This window comes from Micromys minutus, assembly GCF_963924665.1.
Source record: "Micromys minutus genome assembly, chromosome: 7".
NCBI lineage: Eukaryota > Metazoa > Chordata > Mammalia > Rodentia > Muridae > Micromys > Micromys minutus.
Window position 1 is genome coordinate 4,427,807 of NC_137976.1, and position 23,810 is coordinate 4,451,616.

General features: G+C 49.3%; 1 protein-coding gene across 2 annotated transcripts in view; it reads left to right on the forward strand.

Moving 5' to 3' along the window:
- RCAN1 (regulator of calcineurin 1) overlaps window positions 1-7,818 on the forward strand; it is a 77,864-nt gene extending 70,046 nt beyond the window's left edge. For both annotated transcript variants that reach the window (XM_080919138.1, XM_080919139.1), the window contains exons 2-4: window positions 2,150-2,323; window positions 3,712-3,871; window positions 6,149-7,818. In XM_080919138.1, the coding sequence (XP_080775264.1) occupies window positions 2,150-2,323; window positions 3,712-3,871; window positions 6,149-6,324 (510 nt within the window). In that variant the 3' untranslated portion in view covers window positions 6,325-7,818. The remainder of the gene's footprint in view (window positions 1-2,149; window positions 2,324-3,711; window positions 3,872-6,148) is intronic.
- The last annotated feature ends 15,992 nt before the right edge of the window (window positions 7,819-23,810 follow it).

The following is a 23,810-nucleotide window of genomic DNA, read 5'->3' on the forward strand; positions in this document are numbered from 1 at the left end:
TGGCCACACTGGGCTCTGAACTTCGGACGGAGGCTGCTTCCAGCTCCTGCGCCTGGAGCTCCTCGTGGGAAATAAATACTGTCAGTGGATTGCCTGTTTACAGTAATGGCAAGAGTCCGCTTCCAACTTCCAGATCCTGAGTAGAGAAAAAATGCAGACAAAGCAAATATTCAAACTCCGTGTAGCATGAGAGAGCAGCTCTCACCCAAGAAATTAATTAGTCATTGCAATCACTGCTTTTTTTTCTCCATTTGGTAAAAACGTAAGAGGTTTTTTTTTTCTTTTCCCTCCATCAGTGACTACTAAGACATCTGATTGATCTTTAATATAAGACTCATATATGAGTGAATATTGATCATGTTCTGTTTTTTGGTTTGTTTGTTTTTTTTTTTTTTTTTTTTGTGGGAATGGTGTTTGTGTGCTGTGCTTTATAATCAAGCAATATTAGGACCTGTAGAGGGTTTTAGTATTGTTAGTTAATTAGAAACTGGGACAGTAGTTCTTGAACTTGATTGTAGAACACATTGTATTCATAGACAGACTTGATGTGCTGAATATTATTAGCAGACTAATTATAAGCGAAACCACTCAGTTGTTAATTGGGTAGAGATACAATCCAACTGTAACTGCTGGGCACCTACTATTAGAACAAATAAGATTATTTCATAAGTGTGTGGTGGTGTGGATTTGGCAAGAATGTGTGTTCTCTGGTGCTTTGGTTCTGAGCCCTGACTTGCATTCTAAAAATATTCACCAAAGTCATCTCTCCCAAATTCTGAATCATAACTTCAAAACTACACAGTTAGTCACAGTGCCTGTTGGTGAGGTCATGCATAATCTCAGTTTTACCAAGAAACCCTTAAGCCAGAAACTCACCTGATGCCCAAGAGAGATGGAGGAGAGAAATCGCCCAGCCAGCAGAGAAGTCAGCTCTGTGTTCCTCCCACCAACCTCTGCAGAGCCCCAGTGAGAAGGTCACGGAAATGCTCTGAGATGAAGAAAAGCCAGGGAATGTATAGAGAGCAATGTGGGAAGACCTGTGGGCTCCCCTAGTCCCTACCTCAGAGAGAAGAGGCCTTTATTCCCAAAGATGGCTGACTCAGAAGCCCCTGCAACCTTCTCCACTCCCCTGTTTCCAGGATGGGCTTGTGAACAGTGTACCCTCTTGTGCCTCAGGTGGCCTCCTGTACAGAGAGCACCTCAGGGTGCAGAATCTCTTCCAGCTGCCTTCTCAACACTCTTCCTCAGAAGTCCCCACAACTGCCCCCAGTGTTCAGAAACCACCTGGCGTCTAAAAGCACAGTCTTCCTGGAGTCCCCAGGAGGTTCAGCCCCTCTGCTCCCCTCCCCACACACAGGAGAGGGCAGGGCTCCCCAGCCTTTTCCAGGAGACTGATGAGGTTTTTCCAGAAGCCGAGAGCCAAGTTTGTAATCCCCGAATCTGGGTTTTCCATGCTAAGAGCTCATGATGATATTTCATAATTCTCAGCAGCCCTTACAACACCAGGTACCTGCGTGAAAGCCATCGCTGGAGCGCAGGGCCCATTTGTACTACATTCAATCTTAAACCAGCATTCTTCCAGAGAGTTAAAAAGTAGGAGATAAAACCTCAGTGGAGTTCACAGGGAGCTCCCTTTACGGAATGATCAGACCTCCTTTTAAGGCCATTGTTCCTTGTTCTTCCCTTTTTAAAAAGGTTCTTCCCCTCTACACCTTTAAATCTGCTCCAGGGCCTTGAGCCCTAAAGAAATGCCCGGAGAGCACAGTGCCCACTGTGGATGGAGGTGGCTGGTGGGAGGAAGTCACGAGATAGCAGGCTTAGGATAATGATGCCCTGACTACCTCCTGGGAAAACGCTTGTCCCACCTTAGAAAGGGCTGGTAATCTTCTGCTGGTTAAATGACTTTGCTATACTGAATCGCATCTTCTACCTTCTTTTAGATCATCTGAGTGAGTCTAGCGGTGGCTCGAGTGTTTATCTGTGCAAGGCCTCCCGCCCCCAACCTAACAAACAGCAAAGTCGGCTTCCTTAGGAGGGGCAGGCTTTTCTCTAACACAGACATTGGAGTCCTTGAAGTGACTCACTTCTTTACCAAGGAGGACAATGACTGAGGACACAGTGAGTTTAAAACCCTTTTATTATTTTTCAGGCCAAATTTGAATCCCTCTTCCGGACGTATGACAAGGACATCACCTTCCAGTATTTTAAGAGCTTCAAGCGTGTCCGAATCAACTTCAGCAGCCCCTTGTCTGCCGCCGATGCCAGGCTGAGGCTGCACAAGACCGAGTTCCTGGGGAAGGAAATGAAGTTATATTTCGCTCAGGTCAGTGCGTTCAATTCACCTGAAGGCTGCTCCTTCGAAGCCCTTCCAGGCAAAGCCCCTTATATGCTGATTGTTTCTGCACTGGAAACCTAGAGTTCACCTGAGAGGCAGGATTCCTACCCTGAATCCTTCGGGTCTCACCTGCTGTGTGGAGGGATCGGGTGAAGATCTATAGTAAGCCTGAACCTTCCCGGGTTAAATCATAAAGAAGGGAAAGCAAGCTCTCCTTGCTCACCAGTGAGCTTTGGGGCTGGGGTGGAGGATGGGCCACTGCTGCCTGCTCCTGCAAACTAGTGAGCTTCTCTGGGGTCAGGCCAGCGACATGTCAAGAGCTATCTCAAGCCGGTGCGGGTTCTCATAGGTTCCAACAGCTCCTTGCAAACCTGGATTCAGATGAGCACAGGGCTGTCAGTCGGGGCGGGGTGGGGGTTATCAGATGGTTGAGCCTCTTGGCTGAGGTGCAGAAAAGAGGCAGTGGGTGGGCTGACCACTGTTCCACCAACCTCTGGGATGCCCTCAAGGTGGCTCTCAACTTCCATCTGATACTGGAGTGGGGGACTGGTAGGTTGCAACTTCTGGAAGGTTATTCCCAAGGTAAATTCGGTCCTTGCCAGGCTCTGAGTCTCCTCGCCCCTCCACCCCACACGCACAGAGATGTGGCTGTGCCTTTGAGCCCCACAGAGATTGGTAAGGAGCGCCTCTGAGCTCAGCACTGCTCCCGTTCGTTGTCTCTGCTCACTTCCGGCCGGCTCAGGGCCAGCACAGCCGTGCGGCGTGCTCTCACCTGTTGGCACTGGTAGAGTTTGACATGAAATGAATACTTGGGTAGTGCAGAGTTAAGGAACTTTAGGAGGCTGGGCCTACCTAAAGGAATTAGGTCCCTGAGGGGTGCACTTTGAGGGATTAGAGCCCAGCCCCACCTCTGGTTGAAGCTCCCTCTGCTTCCTGGCACCACGTAACAAGTTACCACATGCTTCTACAGCTGCTTACAGGGCTACTGTAAGTCTGCTCTGCCTTCCCCATGATGGCAGCGCCCTCTTGAACCATGAGTCAGGATAAGTCCTTCCCCGCATCAGTGTTCATCCAGGGTTGTTACTTGAGAAGTTTGCTCAGAACAGGCACCAAAACCAGAATCAGGTCCAACCTTCACCTCTGAGCAAACCACTTCATGGCTCCTCTTGGAGTCATACCTGGCCCACTCAGAACAGGCACCAAAACCAGAATCAGGTCCAACCTTCACCTCTGAGCAAACCATTCATGGCTCCTCTTGGAGTCATACTGGCCCACTGCATGACCATCCGTCAGCCCTTGGGTGCTTGCCTTCCAGAAGCTCCCATGAACTGCCGTGTGACCTTGCTGCGAAATGACGAACTGGTTTCTCTCCTCAGACTTTACACATAGGAAGTTCACACCTGGCTCCGCCCAACCCAGACAAACAGTTTCTCATCTCTCCTCCTGCCTCCCCACCCGTTGGCTGGAAACAAGTAGAAGACGCTACGCCCGTCATAAATTACGACCTTTTATATGCAATCTCCAAGCTGGGGCCAGGTAAGCAGCAATCTCAGGCGGGCAAGCATCTGCAAGGTGTGGGGAGACTCTGGGGTCCCCTCGGGCCTCACATGACCCCTGCGTTCTTCCACATTGCTGCGGCTGGCCCTGGAGCGTGTGCCCCTTGAAGGATTCTAGGAGACGGTAGCAGCCTGTGGGTCTTGTACACCACTGTACCCCCCAAGTGTCCCCTGAATCTATCCCCTCACCCCAGGCCCCAGGTCATGTTCCAGGTGGGATGGGAACAGGGAAACAGACCAACCTTCTAGAGAGTTCATGTCAGCCGTCGTCATTCCTACCCGACTTCCTTAGTGGGTGGGAGGGAGGAGACCACAGGCCATGGTGAGGACAGGGCCCTGAATGAATGTCATCCACTGGGACAGGTCATCCATCGCCCAAACAGCACTTTGCATGGTGTGTGGCCCAGTCAGTGCTGAGTGTCTGGGGTTTGGAAATAGTAAATGTTGTGGCTCCTATCCTCAGGATTGGTCTGCAGGAGGCTGGGTGGGAGGAAGGGCCGCAGTGCGGGGATGTGAGCATCTCTCTCTCCCCACACAGCAAGCAAATGAAAGCTGCCCATCAGCTCCTCGTTTCTCCTTCAGACATCTGACGTGCCTTTAGGGCAAGGGTTTTATTTTCATGGCCCATCAGCAGTTCCGTGCTGAAAGATTACATTTCTGAGAACACAGCCTAAATGGAAATTCCTCCCATGACACAAGCTGAGAATCACCTTACTAGTGCTAATTGTGGCGTGAAGGTCACAACTGGAAACGGCCTGTGTGGACAAGTAGAGGGCTCAGCATGCAGCCCTAGCGCAGCCGAGGGTTTGGGGTCTATGGGTGTGTTACCAGACTGTTGCAGAAGCAGGAATGGAGGTGGGCCTTCATGTGTTATCTCAGCTCTGTGTTTGGGCCATGGGCAGATGCTGATAGAAAAGCCTCAGTGACAGCTTTTTCCCTTGGCACTCAGGGAGAGCCAAAGCTCCCCGCTTCTTAGTCTCACTGGTAGGGTAGAGGCCATGCTGCCTCAGACTAGAAAGCAGGAGGCCCCCCAAAGCCACGACATCAGCTGGAAGGTTAGCCAGTTCAACACTAGGGTCCAAACCCCGACCCTTGATCTGCCGGCAAGTGCCGCTTTTCGGGTCTACATCCCCAGCACCTCCCATTTGTAAGACACATCGGGATGGCTTTTGTCAGGCGTGCGTGTAGTGAGCCTGATGCTGGGTGGTTTGGATTCATTCTCCCATGGGATTAGCCCCATTTACAGAGGAGGCGAAGGGTACAAAGAAGTCAGCCCCTGGGCTCGCTCTGTCCACACGACGGCCACCGCGCCATGCCAGTGCAGACTCCCTTCCCAGCTAGGTTTCTTGGTGGCAGTAGGCCCAGCCTAACCTGCTGTACCACAGTGATGTGAATGAGCTAGAGCCTGGGCGAGCTCAGGCTAGCCCGGAAGAGCAGTGAGGGGCATTCCCAGTTCCAGTGACTAGCTGCTGCAAGAAAAAGTAAATAATGAATGGATAAATGATAGATACTGATAGATAGATGATAGATAGATAGATAGATAGATAGATAGATAGATAGATAGATAGATAACAGACAGACAGACAATGATATGACCAAGGCTGTCGCTCAGATAGGAAGCACTGAGCTTGGCCTCCAGTGTCAAACATGGTGGTGCAGAACCTCTGGTCCCAGCATCCAGAAGATGAGACGAGAGAAGCTGAAGTCTAAGGTCAAATGCAGCTATTCAGTGAGTTTGAGACCAGCCCACACTATGTAAAACTGTCTCCAAACTAAGGAGAGGATGATAAGGGTGGGCAGATTCAAGGCCGACTCAGTCAGTGCATGCACAGGGCACATAGATAGGGCCTCCCCACACCTTCTCGACGCCGTGCTCTGAGGCCCTGCCCAGGATCCCTTCAAGGGAGGCCCGGGACATTTGTCTCCAGCGGTGGCATTTGCTCATCTTTCCCCTGTACTGATGCTTCCCACACAGCCTTGGAGAATGCTGACGGGAGCCCTCTGGGTGGACATGAGGGTGAGCACTGCCTCCCTCCCTTCCCTCTGTGTTTGACAGAAAGCTGTTCTGTGGTGCAGATGTTCCATCTTGTGAGTAAGCCATCCACAAGGCACAAGTGCAAACTGGGTGTGGCCAGTCTCTCAACCCATCAGAAGACAGGCACAAAATGGCCAAGCAAACCGGTGTCCTCCCACACACCTGCCTATCCTCCAGGACGAGCCCTGATTCCCACTCACCGTGTGCTGTTTCCTTCCCCAGGAGAGAAGTATGAGCTGCACGCAGCCACAGACACCACCCCCAGCGTGGTGGTCCACGTGTGTGAGAGCGACCAAGAGAATGAGGAGGAAGAGGAAGAGATGGAGAGAATGAAGAGACCCAAGCCAAAAATCATCCAGACTCGGAGGCCAGAGTACACGCCCATCCACCTCAGCTGAACCCGCACACAGACGGAGACAGCGGGTTCTGAGTCCCACATGTGGGGAGGAATCTTTTACTGTTCAGGTGGCTGGTCATAGCTTTGGAGGGAACAGCCGTGACCACTGTGGCAGAAATTCCAGTTCCTGTTGCTCAGAAGAGGGTCAAGGCCTCTTCTCCTTGTTCCGATGCCGCACCTCAGTCCCTGCCCGCGGCACCTGGGAATGTCTTAGGCTGTTCACTGAGTGTGAGGCCATCACACAAGGACAGTGGGGACATCCTGAGAAAACTGATAAGTCTTGTACTCACTCTTTTCTAGGTTCTGTTTTTGGCAAGGACAGGTTGACTGGTGGCCAAGGGATTTCTGTTTCCAGTCAGGGTGCAGCCCTCACTGGTAGCCAGAAGCCTACCTAAGCCACCTGGTGTCCAGTGTAGAAAGGTGGCGGGACAAGTCCCACATGGTGTGGAAATTGTTCTCGTTTCTTCCCTCGTGGTCTAGTGTTCATGCATGTGTACTACTGGGTCCCAAGACCAACCTTTGTTCACATAGAAAGTTACACTGTGGTTTTCCATCTTGGGAAGCTAAGAAAGTTCTGGAACACTCTTACCAGGTGTCCTGGCCTGGCTGTCTCCGAATAGCGCCCACACACGTGTGGGTCTCGGCTGGAGACGTCCATGCATCACCCTGCCCAGTGCACCATGTCACGTGTGCTTTCTTGCAAAAGAAGTTGATCTTGAGTCCCCCAGCAGAACTTCACTTATCCCGAGGGAGAGCAGCAGCTTCGGTGCCAGCCGTCTGCGGGTGGGGAGGTTCGGTTCGGGTGTTTGGGTTCAGCGCCGGTCCCATTGTTTCCTTCATGTAGTGGTTTGTGCGTGAATTTCAGCCAAAACCCTCCTTGGGAGCTGTTGGTTGAGACAGTTTTTCACCCCCATTGAAACATGAAGAGAAACTTGTAAATAAAGCCAAGAGCATATCTTAGTTCCTGTCTGTACCTGGGTGGAAATAGAGGGCAGAGGGGGTTTCAAGCTGCCTGTGACTTGTGTGTGGTGGAAATTGCTGTCATGTGTTTAAGGGGTGAATTCGGAGCATGTGGAGTTCGTAGCCGTGAGTTCCTAGAGGGACACAGTGCCTTTCCTCTTTCATTCAGATGACTGTGACACTCAGTGAACATTTGGGAATTCCTCCTTTTCTAGTCATCGTGTGTGTGTCTGGTAAACAGATATTCTATTTTGGTCTTAACAATGCCATTACAAGGTTTGTCACTCTGAATAACCTAATGCCAACTAACAGTGCATGCTTTGGGAACTCAGAAGGTGGTTTCCCCGGGAACGATGGGTTGATGTTCTCCATACCCTGTCTCCAGTGCTCCCTCTCTCCGTGGGGAGGGGCCCACAGGTGGGAGGCCAACCATTGATGCCCAGTGTTTCCAGTTCTGACTTAGAACCGGAGAGGCTAACCTCAGATATTTTTTTTTAACTGCATTCTATAATAAATCAGCACAATATGCTCTTCTGGAGAAGTTGTTTGTCATTTTCTTTCTGGGAGTTGTAGGAGGCCGCCTTCATTTGTAATTAATTATAATTCAGTGTCAAGCACACAGCACTCAGGAAAGGGACAAACAGATAAAACCAGAGTTAGAATTCTCAGTGTCTCCTCTGTACGGGGGAAAGACAATCTTACGATGTCAGCCCTGTTCACCAGAACTTCTGCTGAGCTGTTCGCTCGCTCGCTCAGCCATCCACCCATGTATAGATCTGGGAATTAAATCTGAGGCCTCATGAGTACCAGCTAAGTGCTACCACTGACAACACCGACTACACCCCAGCTTCAGCAAAGCCTGCTGATCTCAGGGGTTCTTTGCCAATAGAATATCCAGAGAAAATAAGGTATTTTTAAACATTATTTAGTATAGATGTATGTGTGTAGTCACACCCCACACTGCATGTGTGTACAGAGGACAGCTGCTGACAATCTGTTCTTTCTTTGGACCATGCAAGTCCCAGGGACTTGGCTGCGAGCATTTTTACTTGCTATGTCAGATAAAAGTTGCTCAGAAGATCTGAAACTCTGTCCACCTTTTCTCTGGAAAAGGGCTTGTAAAGTTCCTGGCGGCCAGACAGCCTGCAAAGGCCTCACTAAATATTTATTTGCTAAAATACGGAAGGAGACGTTAATCTTGATCGTGATTAGCATTAACTGATCACAATTAACATTAAATACTCCCTCGTGAAAATTAACATGCTGTTCTTTTTAATCCAGTTGCTCAGAGCTAATTATTGAATAGATCACTAATTGACTAGCTGGAGGTAGAAGGGACATATTGCTAAATACATACCATGGGGTTCCCCTCCACTATTCTAGACGACCGAGACTGTGTGGTATGCTGGCCCAGGCACTAGTTCATCAATAATCCTAGAAGAGAGCTGAGGAGTTGCCCAGTGACTGACCTGCTACAGAAAGGTGGTAACCCCACTGCTGAAGAAGCTGACCCTGGAGAACTTCGGTCACTGGACACCCCGAGGAACACATCTTCTGAGTCGTTCTGTGGCAAGCACGAGTGGCTGGAAGTTTGAAGTTACTGCTAGGTCACTCAGATCTGGAGGCATGGCAACATGCCTAAGATGGTGGGAGGGTCTCAGCAATGAGAGAGTGACAGATGCGGGGTTGGCGGGTCAGGATTTACGTGCCTGTTGATTAAATGTAGTTCTTCAACCGTGTGTGGTTCATATTTTGCCGCTGTGACACATATCTGAAACAGTTTGGAGGAGGAAAGATTTACCCCATGGTTCCAAGGTTCAGCCTGTGCAGCCTGGCCCTGTTCCTGGACCATGGTGTGAGGACACAATGAAGTAAGGTTGTTCACCTCAGAGCAGTCAGAAGGCAGACACACCCCACTGCAACCCCTGACCTGTGACCTCTGACCTCTAGATTGCCTTCACCTCCTAACATTTCTACCAGCTCCCAAAATAGCATCACTATCTGAGGTGACACAGATGACCAAGCCTCCGACACACGACATGTAGAAAGCACCTAATTTTTTTTTTTCATTTATTACATATGAGTACACTGTAGATGTCTTCAGACACACCAGAGAACAGCATCAGGTCTCATTACAGATGGTGTGAGCCACCATGTTCTGACCTATCCTCAGATGGTTCCACAGACCCTGGACAACAAGGGAACAGCCAACTCTAAGACTGGACAAACATCCTTACCCCCACTTATCCAGACTCTCTAGAAAACGTCGTCCCCAAACAAGCATGAAACAGTCACAGATCACAACAACCCTATTCCCTTTTCACCATCGGCTCCCCTATCCCCTCCTATTTTTATTATAAGAAAAAGGGAGGAATGTTAGCATTAGGATAGCCCCTTCCCCCAGGGATGGCTCCACCCACAAGTGACAGGAACCTGGCACATCAATTGCCATGGAAACAGCCAAAGCATTCCCAGAAGACATCAGTTCAGAATCCCATCTCCAACTGGGAGCAAGTGACGTCACTACCCCTACAAAGACCGAAACCCCTCCTCCTCGCACTCTTTTTTTAATTCTCTTCCCTTGACCCTGACCCCTGCCCCATCCCCGTTCTATTAAACTTCTCCTTGTGGAAAAAAAGAAAAGGAAAAAAAAAAAAAAAAAAAAAACAAGAAAGCACCTAATATGAAAGTCATAGACTTCGTGGGTGTCTGGCTGACCTGGTAAATTGGGGAAATGTGCTCCTTAGAATGGCTGCTAAACCAACATAATACTGGCATGCAGTGGACAGGGTATGGTAGTTCTTGACACCGTTAAGGCTCGGGGTTATAGACACTGATTTGCAGTCAGCAAACCCAGCATGGAGGGCGTTCCCAGACTGTGCTATGACTTGGTGTCCACAGGAAATCTGGTTTTTCAGAGAGCTTTCATTTTTAGGTGAGACATACAGAACTCAGCTGTGCAGTAAATAAGCCTTATCAAATATTAAATCACCAAAGAGTAAAATGCAGCATGTGGGCCTGTTGTGGGCAAAAGCCAACAGGCGGCCGGGATACATCCTACCTCACAGTGTGGAATGTTTACCTCTATTTAACAAGTGTACTCAGTGACACTCATCAAATTCAGCAGCTCAGACAGAAACTTCACAGATAATTTACCTCAAAATTACTTAGGAGGAAGATCCTGAGTGTCAGACCCCCTCCCTTCCCTGCATCTGAAGTGGGACCTGGGGGTTTTTCTTTGAAGTGTGCTTCTCTTCCCAATGGGTAATTCACACTGGAAACTCAGTCTGACTCATCGGGTCACATGGCCTTGGGCAGACAGGTTTCCTTCACACACACCCCATCTTCTCCAGGGCGTGTGTCGGGCTGTCTGTGAACAGCCATTTCTCATCATGGCGCACGTATGAAAGTTGGAAATGATCTGCCAGTAGTTGAGTTGTAGCGCCCACAGCTGACATTTCCTCTCCCTCTAAGATTCAAACCGGGGCACTGAGCACCGTTCTTCAGGGAAGGGACTGCCAGGCAGATGCTGAGCCTCCAACCGGCATACACCATCGGTTCTCTCCTATGTCTGTTCTACCACACGTCATTTCTCATGCATGCTTCACTTAGAATACCTCCGCAGCCTGCTCCGCCATGTTGCCTACCCCAAGAGAACAAGCCCGCCCCTGTCCTTGCTTGTCGGTGCCTCAGTCATGGGCAGTTATCACAGTGCCTGGCCCCTCGTGCTCTACAGATACTGATGAGTAATTAACTCAGTATTGTTCTACAAATCTCCATCTAGTGCTTCTTCCCTAGAAAATCAACGCTAGTCTGCTGGGTCCCATTGTGCCCCCACTCTTCTTGAACATAAATTGGGTGGGAACAAGATTTTGGGTAGCCAGCTAGTGGCTGGTCGTAGACACTGAACATATTTGATGGATATTAAATTGATTAGAACTATGGATTGATGAATCAGTGGATGATAGATTAGTTGGTGGAGGACTAGTAGGATCAACTGGTAGGTGGATGAATGGACGGACCAACGGACGGATGGATGGATGGCCTGATGGATTGATGAGTAGATGGATGGATGGATGGATGGATGGACTGATGGATGGACTGATGGATGGATGGATGGATGGATGGATGGATGGATGGATGGATGGACTGATGGATGGGTATGTGCTTGCACAGACAGACTGGATAGATAGATGGGGTGGTTGAGTGTTTGAGGTAGGGATGTATGGATAGATGGGTTGGTGAATGGGCGGATGGATATGGATTGGTGGGAGGTAGGTGGGTGGGTAGACAGATAAGAATTTTGAAGAATGAAACATGAGTTGCTGCTGAGAAAGAATAGAGAAACAACAAGACTGTTCCTGTCTCCCCGGCCAGGGAGCCCACAGCAGCTCAGTGCTTGAACCCCGCAGACCGTCAGCTGCTGCTGCAACAGGAAATTAAAAGCAGGGATTAGGAGGTTGTGCAGAGCAATCATGGAGAAGAAGAAAGGCTTGTGTAAAGTTGTTTCTAAGACAGAGGTTGGCTGGAAGGCAAATGACTGGGAAGGCCTCAAAAGAATGTTTTTCAGTAATGAGACTGTCTGTTCCGGACTGATAGGCAACAGAAGGGACATCAAGGAGCAACAACGCGGGCGTGCGCATCTGCTCAAACAAAACAATGCAAAAGCACACACAAATGGGAGTCATTTGTTACACGCCTAATAAAGATGATTTAACCTAAAAATCAGCATATAGGGAGAAAACCCAAGTCTTAGTGCGTGAGAACTGAAGGAAGGCCTTCATCCCTGTCATCTACTCTTAGACACATGCAAGAGATGCAAAGAGTGTGCAACATCAAAATATGCTGTTTGTTACACAGAAGAGCAGAGCAGGAGCCCTGTTTGAGTGTGTGTTCTATTTTCTAGAAGACATTCGTGTGTGTGTGTGTGTGTGTGTGTGACTGTGTGTGCATGTGTGTGCATGTGTATATATGTATGAGTGTGTGTATGTATGTGTGTGTGAGTATGTTTGTGAATGTGTGTGTGTGAGTGTGTTGCTGTGGAAGCATGTACCACTGAGCTACATTCCCAGTCATACCAAAAACCTGAGGGAGCTGAAGAGATGTTTCGGTAATAAAGAGCACCCGGCGCTCTTGCAGGGACCTCAATTCAATTCTGAACACACACATGGTGACTGTCAACCAGCCATTACTGAAGTTCTGGGGTATCCAACCTTCATGGACACGACTAAACATATGGTACTCACATACACATGCAGGCAAATGCTCAAACTCATAAAGTGAATAGAAATTTAACAAGTCCACTGGGACCACATTCACTTCCTTCAAGTTAAAAATGATTGGTTTCCAATATGCCTAGAACCTGTTTGTTCTTTTTCCTTCAAGAACAACATATGTTTGACTGTAAAGTGTAGAAAAACGCATGACTATGACAAGAGTTGTTGGCCTCTGACATGGGCTTTGGCTACTAGAACCTTCTGAGATTCTTCCAGGACAGCAAATCCTGCAGACACCAAGGGCCTCAAATGAACCCTGAACCCAGGCTGGTCATGTTTTAAAAAGGTAGGTAGGGCTGTGCCACTTACATTTTGGAAATCATGGATTACCAAAAATTCCTAAGTTTTTTTGAGATATTTATTTATTACATATAAGTACACTGTAGCTGTCCTCAGACACACCAGAAGAGGGCATCAGATCTCATTACAGATGGTTGTGAGCTGCCATGTGGTTGCTGGGATTTGAAGTCAGGACCTTTAAAAGAACAGTCCATGTTCTTAACCTCTGAGCCATCACTCCAGCCCAAAACTCCTAAGTTTTGCTTTGGTTTTGTTTTGTTTTGGGGGAAATCCATCTTCCTCTCAAGGGTACAGGTATCTGAGTCCAGTAGGACACTGGAATGGTGCGTGACCAATGGCTCTCAGGGAAGCAGAGACAAGAGTCACCAAGAGGCTAAGACGGTAAGAGGTCTTTGGGGACATCAGCCTTCCTATGACTGCACAAATTCTTCAAGGTTTAGATGAGCTGAGAATGGCGCCACGCAAGGCCTTAAACGGATGCATGCTAATGACTGTCCTCTCGGGGGAAGAGGGTTCTTTACTCAGGCGGGTGACAGAGGCACATGCTTTGCTTTAGACTCCACCGTGGTGGGGTCGAGCCCACTGACAACTGACTGCCTAAACTCACAGGGTTCCTCAGGTGAGGCGCAGGAGAAAGATAGGCTGTGGTGTGGCCAGGCAGGGCTCCCATGGACCATGGTGAGAAGACCCTGGTACCAAGGACAAGCCTCTTGCCCTGTGAAGAAGGTGGTATGGCCTGGAGCTCACCCAGCAGGCCTCTGCCAGGTTCTTGGCGCACCCTGCCTGTAATAGCATGGGTAGACTCTTCCCATTAGGGCCAGGGTCATACAGGAATGTGTGGACAAATGCACACCTGTGAAGGCTCCTCAGCCACACCTCTGTCACCCAACAGAGGGAAGGGCCTGACTCTTCTATGGACACCTAGACCTGGGAGGGAGAGGGAAGACTGACTAACCACACAGCATGGGCCTCTTCCTCCATGCGGGGTTGCCAGACCTGGGGATGTTGCTCAGGGACCTGAGTAAAGAGCTAGCTTCCCTCTAAGGCAGCACCAGGGAGGAGGAGGAATGGAGAAGGGAGCATCCCAGAAGGAGCCTGCATCCTATGGAGATCAGGAAAGGGAGTTTTACCAGAAGAGCTTTGAACCAAGACCTGAAGAAAGTGAGGGCCAGAAGGAACATTCTCAGTAAAGAAAAGCAAAGTGTGTTCCCAGTGTGTCTGTCATTGCAGGGAGGCCTCTTTGTGGCTGAAAGGATGGGGAGAAAGAACGTGGCCAGGCACATGGTGGGGTAAGATGCCACCAGAGGAGGGGAAGAAAGTCAGAAGTGCTTGTCCCCTTCTGAGAGGCATCACAATTGTCAGTGTGTCCCCACCCCCAGGGGGATTGGCAGCTTGACAGATGTAAGGGACAGGATGGAGCTTGAATTAGGGCTCATTGCTGACTGATGCTGAGCGAGTCCTCACTCACTCCATTCCCAGAGAGGACACAGGCAGGCCTTGCAAAACCCTCCCTGAGCGTGGGGAGGCCCTCTGAGGATGATGGGATGACTGGAACCCTGCATCGTGACCTCCCATGGGACAACAACAACAAAAAAAAGTTTTTGCAGAAGTAACTAAGATATAGAACCAATTGGCTTTGAGTCTTTCAGAGATTCTGGAGTAGACCTGGCCAAATCAGGCTGGCTCTTAAGGAAGACAGGAACAGCAGCACCCCCTGCTGGCCATAAATAAACAAGCGGCTGTTGTTAGAGAGGGGAGGCTTCCGGCGACGGGCCTGGGGGCCTCCCTGGGGTCAAGAGAAAACTACACGTCTGTCCTACCAGCACAGGAGAACAGGTCTGTCTAGTAGAGCAGCAGCGAAGGAGACTCTGCGAGACCCTGGCCCTTTAAATAGACGTGATGTTCAAGGAACCCCTAGCAGTTCCACCAGAACCTGACAGGGCCCCACTGGGTGAGCTTCAGGCCTCACTGACTCTGCTCAGCACCAGGGCCTCCTCACAGCGGCTGCTAACCTGGGTGTCTGGACAACCTAGCATGCAGTGCGGCCTTGCCCTATGCAGACAGGACCTTGGACGTCAGTTGTGACCATAGCTCCAGCTGCCACCTTGATTTCAGCCTCATGAGACCCTGAAGAAGGGAACCATCCCTGAGCTTCTGACCCTCGGAACCAGGACAGATTTGTGTTGTAGCTTGTAGTTAGGTGATAGTCTAAAGCTGTCAGTGTGCTCTGACCGGGGGGCCCTGGAAGTCCCTATGTAGAAGAGGCTGGTCTAGAACTTGCTTGGACCCCCTGCTTCTGCATGTTGGAAGTACGGATGAGTACTACTCCTTAAGGCTGTGACTTCTAATGCTGTCATGTTGGTCACTGCGCTCCAGCACCTGGAGTTTGGAAGGGGCACTTTCAAACAAGGTCTCGTCCCTTAATACTGGGCAGACCACACACACTCGCATCTGAATACAGGCTCTGTGCTTCCAGAACTTTCTCTTCTGCCTCTCCATGGGAGCCGTGACTGACTCTGACTCCCCTTGGACAGCCCCAGGATCTGGGAGGGAACTGAAGAGTTCCCTCTACCGTACAACCCATAGTTAAGTAGCAGTGGCGGCTGGTCTGCTTGGCAAGGACGAGGGGTGGATTGACTGTCCGCGGGGACTTGCAGTTGTTACCAGACCTGAAGGCGGCATATAAAACTGAGTCTTGCTTTGTGCGTTGTATTATACCCTCACACTCCCTGCCACTTCTGTTAATCTTCCTGCTTCGCTTTTGGGCTTCCCGGACAACCTAAGATAATCTCCCTTATCCCAAGATCAATAACGTAAGCACAGCAGTGAACCCCGTTTTATTGCTCACAATCACATACTCAGAGTCTGGGATTAGGGCATGATTATCTTTGTGGATGGGAGCGGGGCTGGGGGCTGGGGGAGGGGGTTTTCAGTCCACTACATAGAATCCAGGGACGCAGGGTACCTAAGACTGCAGGCTTCGGGGAGCGCTTTGAGACTGTGGGACTCAGCCATGAGGTGTAAGGAAGAACAACCTGAGACAAAGGAAAACACCTGCTAACCTTCTTGAGGTGAGGCTGGCATTATCTCAGGAGGCTTTTATAGAACTATAAAGAAATGAAAGGTTCCCCACTTAGGGACTGAAGAGATTAAAGAGTGCTTGTTGCTCTTGCAGAGAACTTAGGTTCGGAGGACCCACAGGGCACTCACAACTGTCGGTGATGCCAGTTCCAAAGGATCTATACTCTCTTCTGGTCTCTGCTGGTTACTACACAGACAACATACAGGCAAAGCACCCATAACATAATACTAGCTCAACCTTTTTAAAGCTGATCTTCTCTTTAGAGCTCAGCAGGGTAGGAAGGCCCAGGCCACAGAGCCTATCCTCCTGCCCCATGGCTGAAGGGCTCACATGAGTAGTACATGCCCTCCCCCTGGCAGAACTGTCTGTGACAGGCTTTTCCCAATGACCCGGCTGCGAGGGATCCATGAACTTCAGGGGACTTGTTCCAGACAGAGCACCTCATGGGTTTTGGTCTCAGCAATGGGTACCCTGCACCACCTGGTGACCCCAGCTAGGGTCATGAAGTTGCTCAGTCTTTCTATCTCCAACATCCATCACATCTAAATGGCCTAGCCATTCCTCACACAATGCTTCCTCTCTGGTCTCCATGGCAACACTGGCTTCCTTTGCCAGCTCTCCCAGCCTGCCACAGTGTGTTCAACAGAACTGATTTCTGGGCAGAAGGTTTGGGATGGTCAACACTTGCTTAGTGACTATTGGATGAATTGCTTCCATTCAACTCAATTCTCCTTTTCATTAACCCTTTATAGACCCAGATGTCCCCGGACACCATGGGTCATGCTGAGACTGTTTGGGTTGGGGCCAAGCACCTGATGTAGTAAATACTTCAGGGAGCTTGTTTTCTCAATAGAGACAATGTATCCAAACATGGAAACATCAGCCTTTCTTCCCCCAGGTGCTGCCAGGATAGCTTGATTTTCCTCCCTATGTCCCTGGTTATGACACCGTCACCTGCCCAAGGTCAGTGGAGTTAAACTGAAGCAGGAAATAACTAAACATTGAGAATGCATTTCGGAGACATGAGAAGTTTAGCAGCCCAGAAATTATCTGGAAGCGTGTCTCTGTGGGCCCAGTCTCAAGAGCTGGGACAGATATTCATGAGTTTCAAGACCTGCTGTATGCAACCATCCTGGCTACAACAGAGAGCAGAACAGCATTCATTCCTGAGGGACTTCCTAGAGGGAACCAAGAGCAAATTAATCCCAATGTAGAGCATCTGCAAGCTCACTGGCCAGTATATGTCACCAGACTTGCTAAGCAGTGTTAGTTAAAAAGTCACCGGGGTGGAGGGTAGGGGGCCACAGTAAAAGAACTCTGTGAGTTGAGGCACTTGCTGAATATGACTAGAGTCGATCCCTGGAACCTATGTAAAGGTGGGAGGTGAGAACAAACTCCACCCAGCACTGTGGCAGAGCCACCCATACGCCTATCAGCCACATACAACAAAATCAAATAAGTATTCAGAAATACGCCACACTTGAAACTCACCTTGTTTAGGAGGCCTTTGTCTTGCTGAGGGAGTGGTTAACACAGGAAGAGAGTGAGGAGAGGCAGGGGATGGGGGGAGGGGGGCTGGGGGGGGTGTAGATTGTCCTGAAACTGTTTGTATTTTAATGCTAATTCCACTTCCCCAAGAAGGGCTGCCTAGTCACATACTCAAGAGGTGACTTCATCTGAACCTTCCCATTTTAATTATAAAATAAAGGAAAGCTAGTGACTGGGCAGGGTGAGGGAGAGAGAAGTCTGAGGAGGTCAGAGGACAAGGGGAGGCCGTGGCAAGATGGAGGTTCCCAAGGACCAGCTAGACCCAGGTGATGTTGATTGGCATTATATAGATATGAACATTAATTTTATAGGTCTAGTATTTCATATAGAAGGGCAGTTTGTATCTTTGTCTATTTGATATGATCTTGTTGTATAGAAGGTTTGTGGACTGAGAATTGAATATATAAACCTGTATGAAAAGCTGTCAGCTGTGGAGTTGTATTTATGTGGGATTTTGGGGTAGAGAAACACCTTGGGACAGAGGCAGAGAACAGGAGGTAGAAAACCGCCAGGGGAGGGAGTTGCACAAAATGTTGGGCCATGGTGGTGACTCGGACTCGGTAGCACAGACCAAGTGACAGAGATGTGTGCGGCTCCGTATCAGGGTCTGTCCTGAGGAGCGAGACCTCGGGGCCGAAAGAGAGATAAACCATTTATATATTTTTTAATATTTACTGCAACAGGGGGTGGGGAGAGGGTAGAATATTCTGAGGCTCATCAGTTCAGACCAAAACAAATGGCCAATGAGCACGGAAGATACTCCATACCACAGGGAAGTAAAAAAAAAATCAAAGCCACGGCAAGAGACTTCACACCAGACAGTTCACACCAGACAATTCACACCAGACAGAACAGCAGCTCAAGCATGCTGGTGTATGAAACCCGGACCTCATCCACAGCTTTCTAAGCAACATTGATAACTCAGTTGATGGTCTTGAGGTCCAGGACTGACTACAAAAGACATGCCTGTCTGGTCCTTTGCAGAGACCTGGTCTGACCTCCTGTCTCTCTCTAGTGACCAGGAGAATGTTGGCTCTCACAGGTGAGGCCTGCAGAGGGGCAGGTGTGCATGGGTCCCTCAGGACACACGGAGGAAACAAGTGTACACAGATGCATTCTCAGCTGTGGCAATTTGACTAGGTCGCTGAGCTGGGTGAGATGGCTTCCATCTTGACTCCACAGCTGTGAGGAGGTCAGAGGGTGGGACTGCTGCCTTGTGCTCAGCCCACAAGCCTCTGCTTTGCCTTGTGCCTCACAGGCACAACTTGTTGGTTTGGTTTTCTGACTTGTTTTGTTTTCAATGGAGTTTCCGAGGTATAGTCCACATACGGACAGTTCACCCACTTGGCATGTGTTTGATGGGTTTTAGTATAGTCACAAAAAGTATAGCAGACCTTTTTCATCAACATTTACGTCACCTCTGAAAGAAAGTCAGAACCCTAGCTGTTGCCTCCCCTCCATCCCTCCCCTCCCCCACTGTGCCCATCCAGCCCTCACCCCTCCCCTCACATCATCCATCCATCTTCTAACAGTTGCCTTCTCTGCTTAGGTCTTTGCTCTGAATGGCATCTCATAAGACATGGTCTTTTGCAGCCGACTTCTGTCTCTTAGGGTAATTGTTTCTGAGATTTGTCTACACTGTACTGTTGGGACTTCACCTCCTCTAAGGGCTGGATGATTTTATGTGTGTGTGTCACACTTCAGTTCTGCGAACCTGATAGCAGCCACGCCCAGGCTCATAGGGAAGCTGGGAAGTTCTGAGCTTATTTAGTAGTTGACCGACTGATTGGTTGATTTGGGTTTTGGAGACAGGGTCAAGGCTGGCCACAAGCTTACTCTGTAGCCCAGGTTGGCCTCAAATTGCTAGTGTTCATCCTGCCTCAGCATTCAGGGTGCCGAAATTACAGGCATGAGCCACCAAGCCTGGCTTTTGATTTTATTTCAATACAAGGTCACTATGTACCCCAAGCCAACCCCGAACTTGTGAACAAGCTAACTCTTCACCTGCCACACAGCTAGGACCACAGGCATATGTCACCAGACATGGCTAGACCCATGTTTCTTTCAGAAACGTGTGGCTTAAACGGGAAGGGGGGTATTCATGATCCGGCCCAGCTGTGTTCCAGACTCAGTGCCCTGAATATCTCCCTGTGTCGGTGGAGAACAGAGGACAGTAAGTAGTCCCTCTGTGAAGCCTGTCCTTGACAGAGAGACCTGTAGGTTGCTCATCAGGTTGGGCAGGTCAGTGAGTGTGGTGGGTAAAGACACATGGTGAGGTCCACTAAGCTCAATGGGAAAAAAGTAAGGACTGGCAATAAGAATTCTGAGCATGCCCACATCTGCACAAGTGTCTTAGTTAGGGTTTCCATTGTTGTGATGAAACACCATGAACAAAAAAAAAAAAAAAGGACTTATTCAGCTTACACTTCTACATTGTTACTCATCCCTGAAGATGACAGGACAGGAACTCACACAGGGCAAGAACCTGGAGGCAGGTGCAGAGGCCAGGGAGGGATGCTGCTTACTGGCTTGCTTTCCCTGGCTTGCTCAGTCTGCCTTCGTATAAAACCCAGGACCACCAGCCCAGGGATGGCCCCACCCACAGTGGGCTGGGCCTCCCTCATCAATCACTAATTGAGAAAATGCCTTACATCTGGAGCTCATGGAGGCATTTCCTCAGCTGAGGCTCCGTCCTCTCTGATGAGTCTTACTTGTGTCAAGTTGACACACAAATCCAGCCAGTACTAGGGACAGGACAGGTCTCAGGATGACAAGCCTCCTTGACCTTTATTTCCCAGCAGGTACAGTTAAACGGAGATCTTGTAAACTGGCAGGTAATATTCAGACCAGCTTCCTTTGCTGTTGAATTCATTCATTCACTCATTCACGCATTCTCTTAATGGTTACTAAGAATGAGCTGAGGGCTAGGAGTGAGAAGAATCCAAGTCTTCATGATCCGGCTGTGACTGGATGCAAATGGAACCAGGAGGAAGGGCTGAGTCTTTCTCTTCGAGGGGCGCTCAAGAAAGGCAAGACTGGGGGGCTGAGTGCTTACACCCTGAACCCTAAAGATGAAGAGAGTGAAAGAGAAGTGATTCCATTTTTAAACTCAAAGCCCATTTCCTTCAGCAAGGCGGTACCTGTAAGTGTTGTGGCTGAAGGGAAGGACTTCCCTACAGAAGTACCGCAGCCTCCCTCTTTCCCCGCTGAAAGTAAGGGTTACAGCTCCACAAAGTCAAGCTGCACTGCAAGCCTCACACAGAACTACTGGAAGGGAAAAACCCAGGAGGATGGCGGCCTCCACCCCAGCAGGAAGCTGCACTGAACGGAACAGTAGGCAAGGCATATATAGGATTTCATAAGGAGCGTAGCTTTTCAGACCAGAGATTTCCAGAGTGAGCATTGGTGGGATTTCAAGTCCTGGGCTTGGAGGGATTGGTGGGTTTTCCTGTTCAGGGATTGGTGGGTTTTCCTGTTCAGGGATTGGTGGGTTTCCTGTTCAGGGATTGGTGAGTTTTCCTGTTCAGGGATTGGTGGGTTTCCTGTTCAGGGATTGGTGAGTTTTCCTGTTCAGGGATTGGTGGGTTTTCCTGTTCAGGGATTGGTGGGTTTTCACGTCCAGGGATTGATTACTTTCTACGGAAAACTCAGGGATTGGTGGTGTTTCTTTCTTCTTTTTTTTTTTAACCCCCTTTTTTCCTACATCAGACCTATGGGTTAGGACAAGGAAGACATTCCTGGTCTTGGAGGTATTCAGGGAGGCTGGAGAGGAGATGCCGTCACCATGGCAGCTCCAGCGGTGGTACCTCACAGCAATATCTCACTGTGGCACCTCACTGAGTGGAGGCAGTGTCTGTCCCAGCAGCATATTGCTCAGGGACTACAGTAGCTCATAATCGTACCCAGTGCCACCAACAAGACTATGGAATATCTCATTCAAACCACCACAAGCCCCAGTTTCCATGGCCTCAATATTCTTGGGTGATCAGGGATGACATCACTCCCACAATCCCACCTGAGATACGCTAATCTAACAGTTACTTTGGGTTGTCATGGAGATCACGGTTTCTGCCATTCAGCTGTACGTAAGCAGGTAACTGGCAGGCGCTATCTCACTCAGTGTGCAGGAAACTTGGACAAGCCAACTGTCGAGCGGTGGCCTGCTTGGGTTGAGATCACAGTTCAGGGGTCCCCTTGTCTGGCTTGTTCCTGGGTACTGACTTGGGGCACTGGTACTCAAAGCTGTCTTCTACCAACCAGCCTCTACACCCCAGGTGGATGCGGTCCCTTAGCACACCCACATGCTTCATCAGCCACCGCCTCTGGGACCCAGACGTAACCAACCTCCTAATTCATTATCAACTTTCTGCACCACCTCCAGCCTGCCCCTCAGGGCCCTGCATCTCCATGTACATAATATCCTGAAACCAAGAAGATGACTTCATTTTCTTTCTCAGGCAACAGAGTATCGACCTCCAGGGAAATACCAAGAGATGGGAACAGAGAAGGAAGTGTCTTCCCAAACCGGGGTAACTTGCCCCACCTCCATGATGAGCCATTTCTCCATTCCCAATGGAGCTTTGAACAGCTCTTATCTTCAGTGGGCACATAAAGTCTCTATAGTCTGTGTGATAGATACAACCCAGGTCTATCCATCCTGACACCAGAGCCACTGGTGTCTGCTGAAGACTTCTAGTTCCAGAGGACACCAAACTACCTGACTAGAGCTCTGAGGAAGATGGGGGTCTTTGTCGTTGGGAACAAAAAGGACCGTGAAGCACTATAAACTATCCTGGTGCCCATGGTTGAGAAGAAGCTCAAGTTGCACAAAAGTTCAGAACTACTCAGACATGGCCGACCTGTAGTAAGTGCCTGTGCCACCCTGTCAAAGGGCTGAGTGCACAGTATGTCCCGGTTCATCCCCAGAGACTGGCTCTCCCTCCTGATAGACATCCAGTGACTCCCTAGTACTTGGAAATAGTCCTGGACTTGTTGGCACACATCAGGTTCCTCTCTTGCCAAGGATCAGGGTGTTGTGAGAATGTGCCAGAACTTGCTAGCTACTGGGAAAATACTTAAAATAAAATCTGGCATTAGAAAAAACAAAAACAAAAAAGCAAAACAAAAAAAAAAACCTGCTCAAAAGGAAGCAAGAAAGACCAATCAAGCAGTATGTCTCTGGTGAATTCAGCTGAAGATTTTGTCCCTTGATGTTTGTGTGTACTGAAAAGAAACATATTAATCATGTCATCTCTCGTCAACAGGAAATTGTCCTGATAGATATGTACTAAGGGACTGAAAACATTTTTTTTCCAAAACAGCCATGCCACATAAACTCAGCCAAATAGGAGCGTGACACATCCCAGGAAATGCTTCTCGGGATACCGTGCTCTATGCTCACTCCCACAGGATTTGTTGTTCTGGCTGTGCACACCAGAAGGAGGCACAAAGCAGAAGCTGGCCTTCATCAAAGTTAACCTAAGCACACTGAGCACCAATAGAGATGGACCCTCGTTAGGTGCAGCCCAGGAACCAGAGAACACAAAAAAGCTTGGGCAGAACAATCACTCCAACTTCTGAGGCCCAACGGCTGTTTACAGGTGGTGGGGAAACCAAGAACTCACCAGGACACGCAGCAATGATACTTTACAACACTGAAAACTGATAGGAATTTCCTGGTGCCACAAAAATGAGCAACCCAGTCATAAGGCTAAGATGTGGGCTTAAGCTGGGGGCTGGTGGCACATGCCTTTGATCCCAGCTCTTGGGAGACATAGGTTCAAGGGGAGCCTGGTCTACAGAGAGAGCTCCAGGGCAGCCAGGCCTACACTAAGAAATCGTACCTTAAACATCCTCAGTCCCTCTCCCCTAAAAAAAAAAAAAAAAACTTGGGTTTAAATGTCCATCCTCAGACAAAACGAAAGGAAGAAGGCAGATGTTCCTGGGTGGGTAGAGCAAGTTACGGAAAGGTGACCAGGAAAAGTAATAAACAGACTTGATTCACATGATCTGTTGTGTGTATTTAAGTCTGTGCCTCTTCCTTGTGTTGTTAAAGGTCTTCCTGTGACATGCCCATGGTCCTCCCTAAGAGGAAAACGAACTCTGCGTGTGAGACCTTTCCGCCCCTCTTTTCCTTTGGCCACAGTAATCCGCATGCCAGAGAGCATGGATTAGGTATGCGCCTTGTCGCTGCAACAGAACAACTGGACCTTACAGAAGGAAAGATCTTGGGGCTCGCAGTTTGGGGTACAGTCTAAAGGCAGAGTAGCAGGGGTTGAGCCAAGAAGCAGAGGGGTGGATGCTATTGCTGTACTAGTGTCT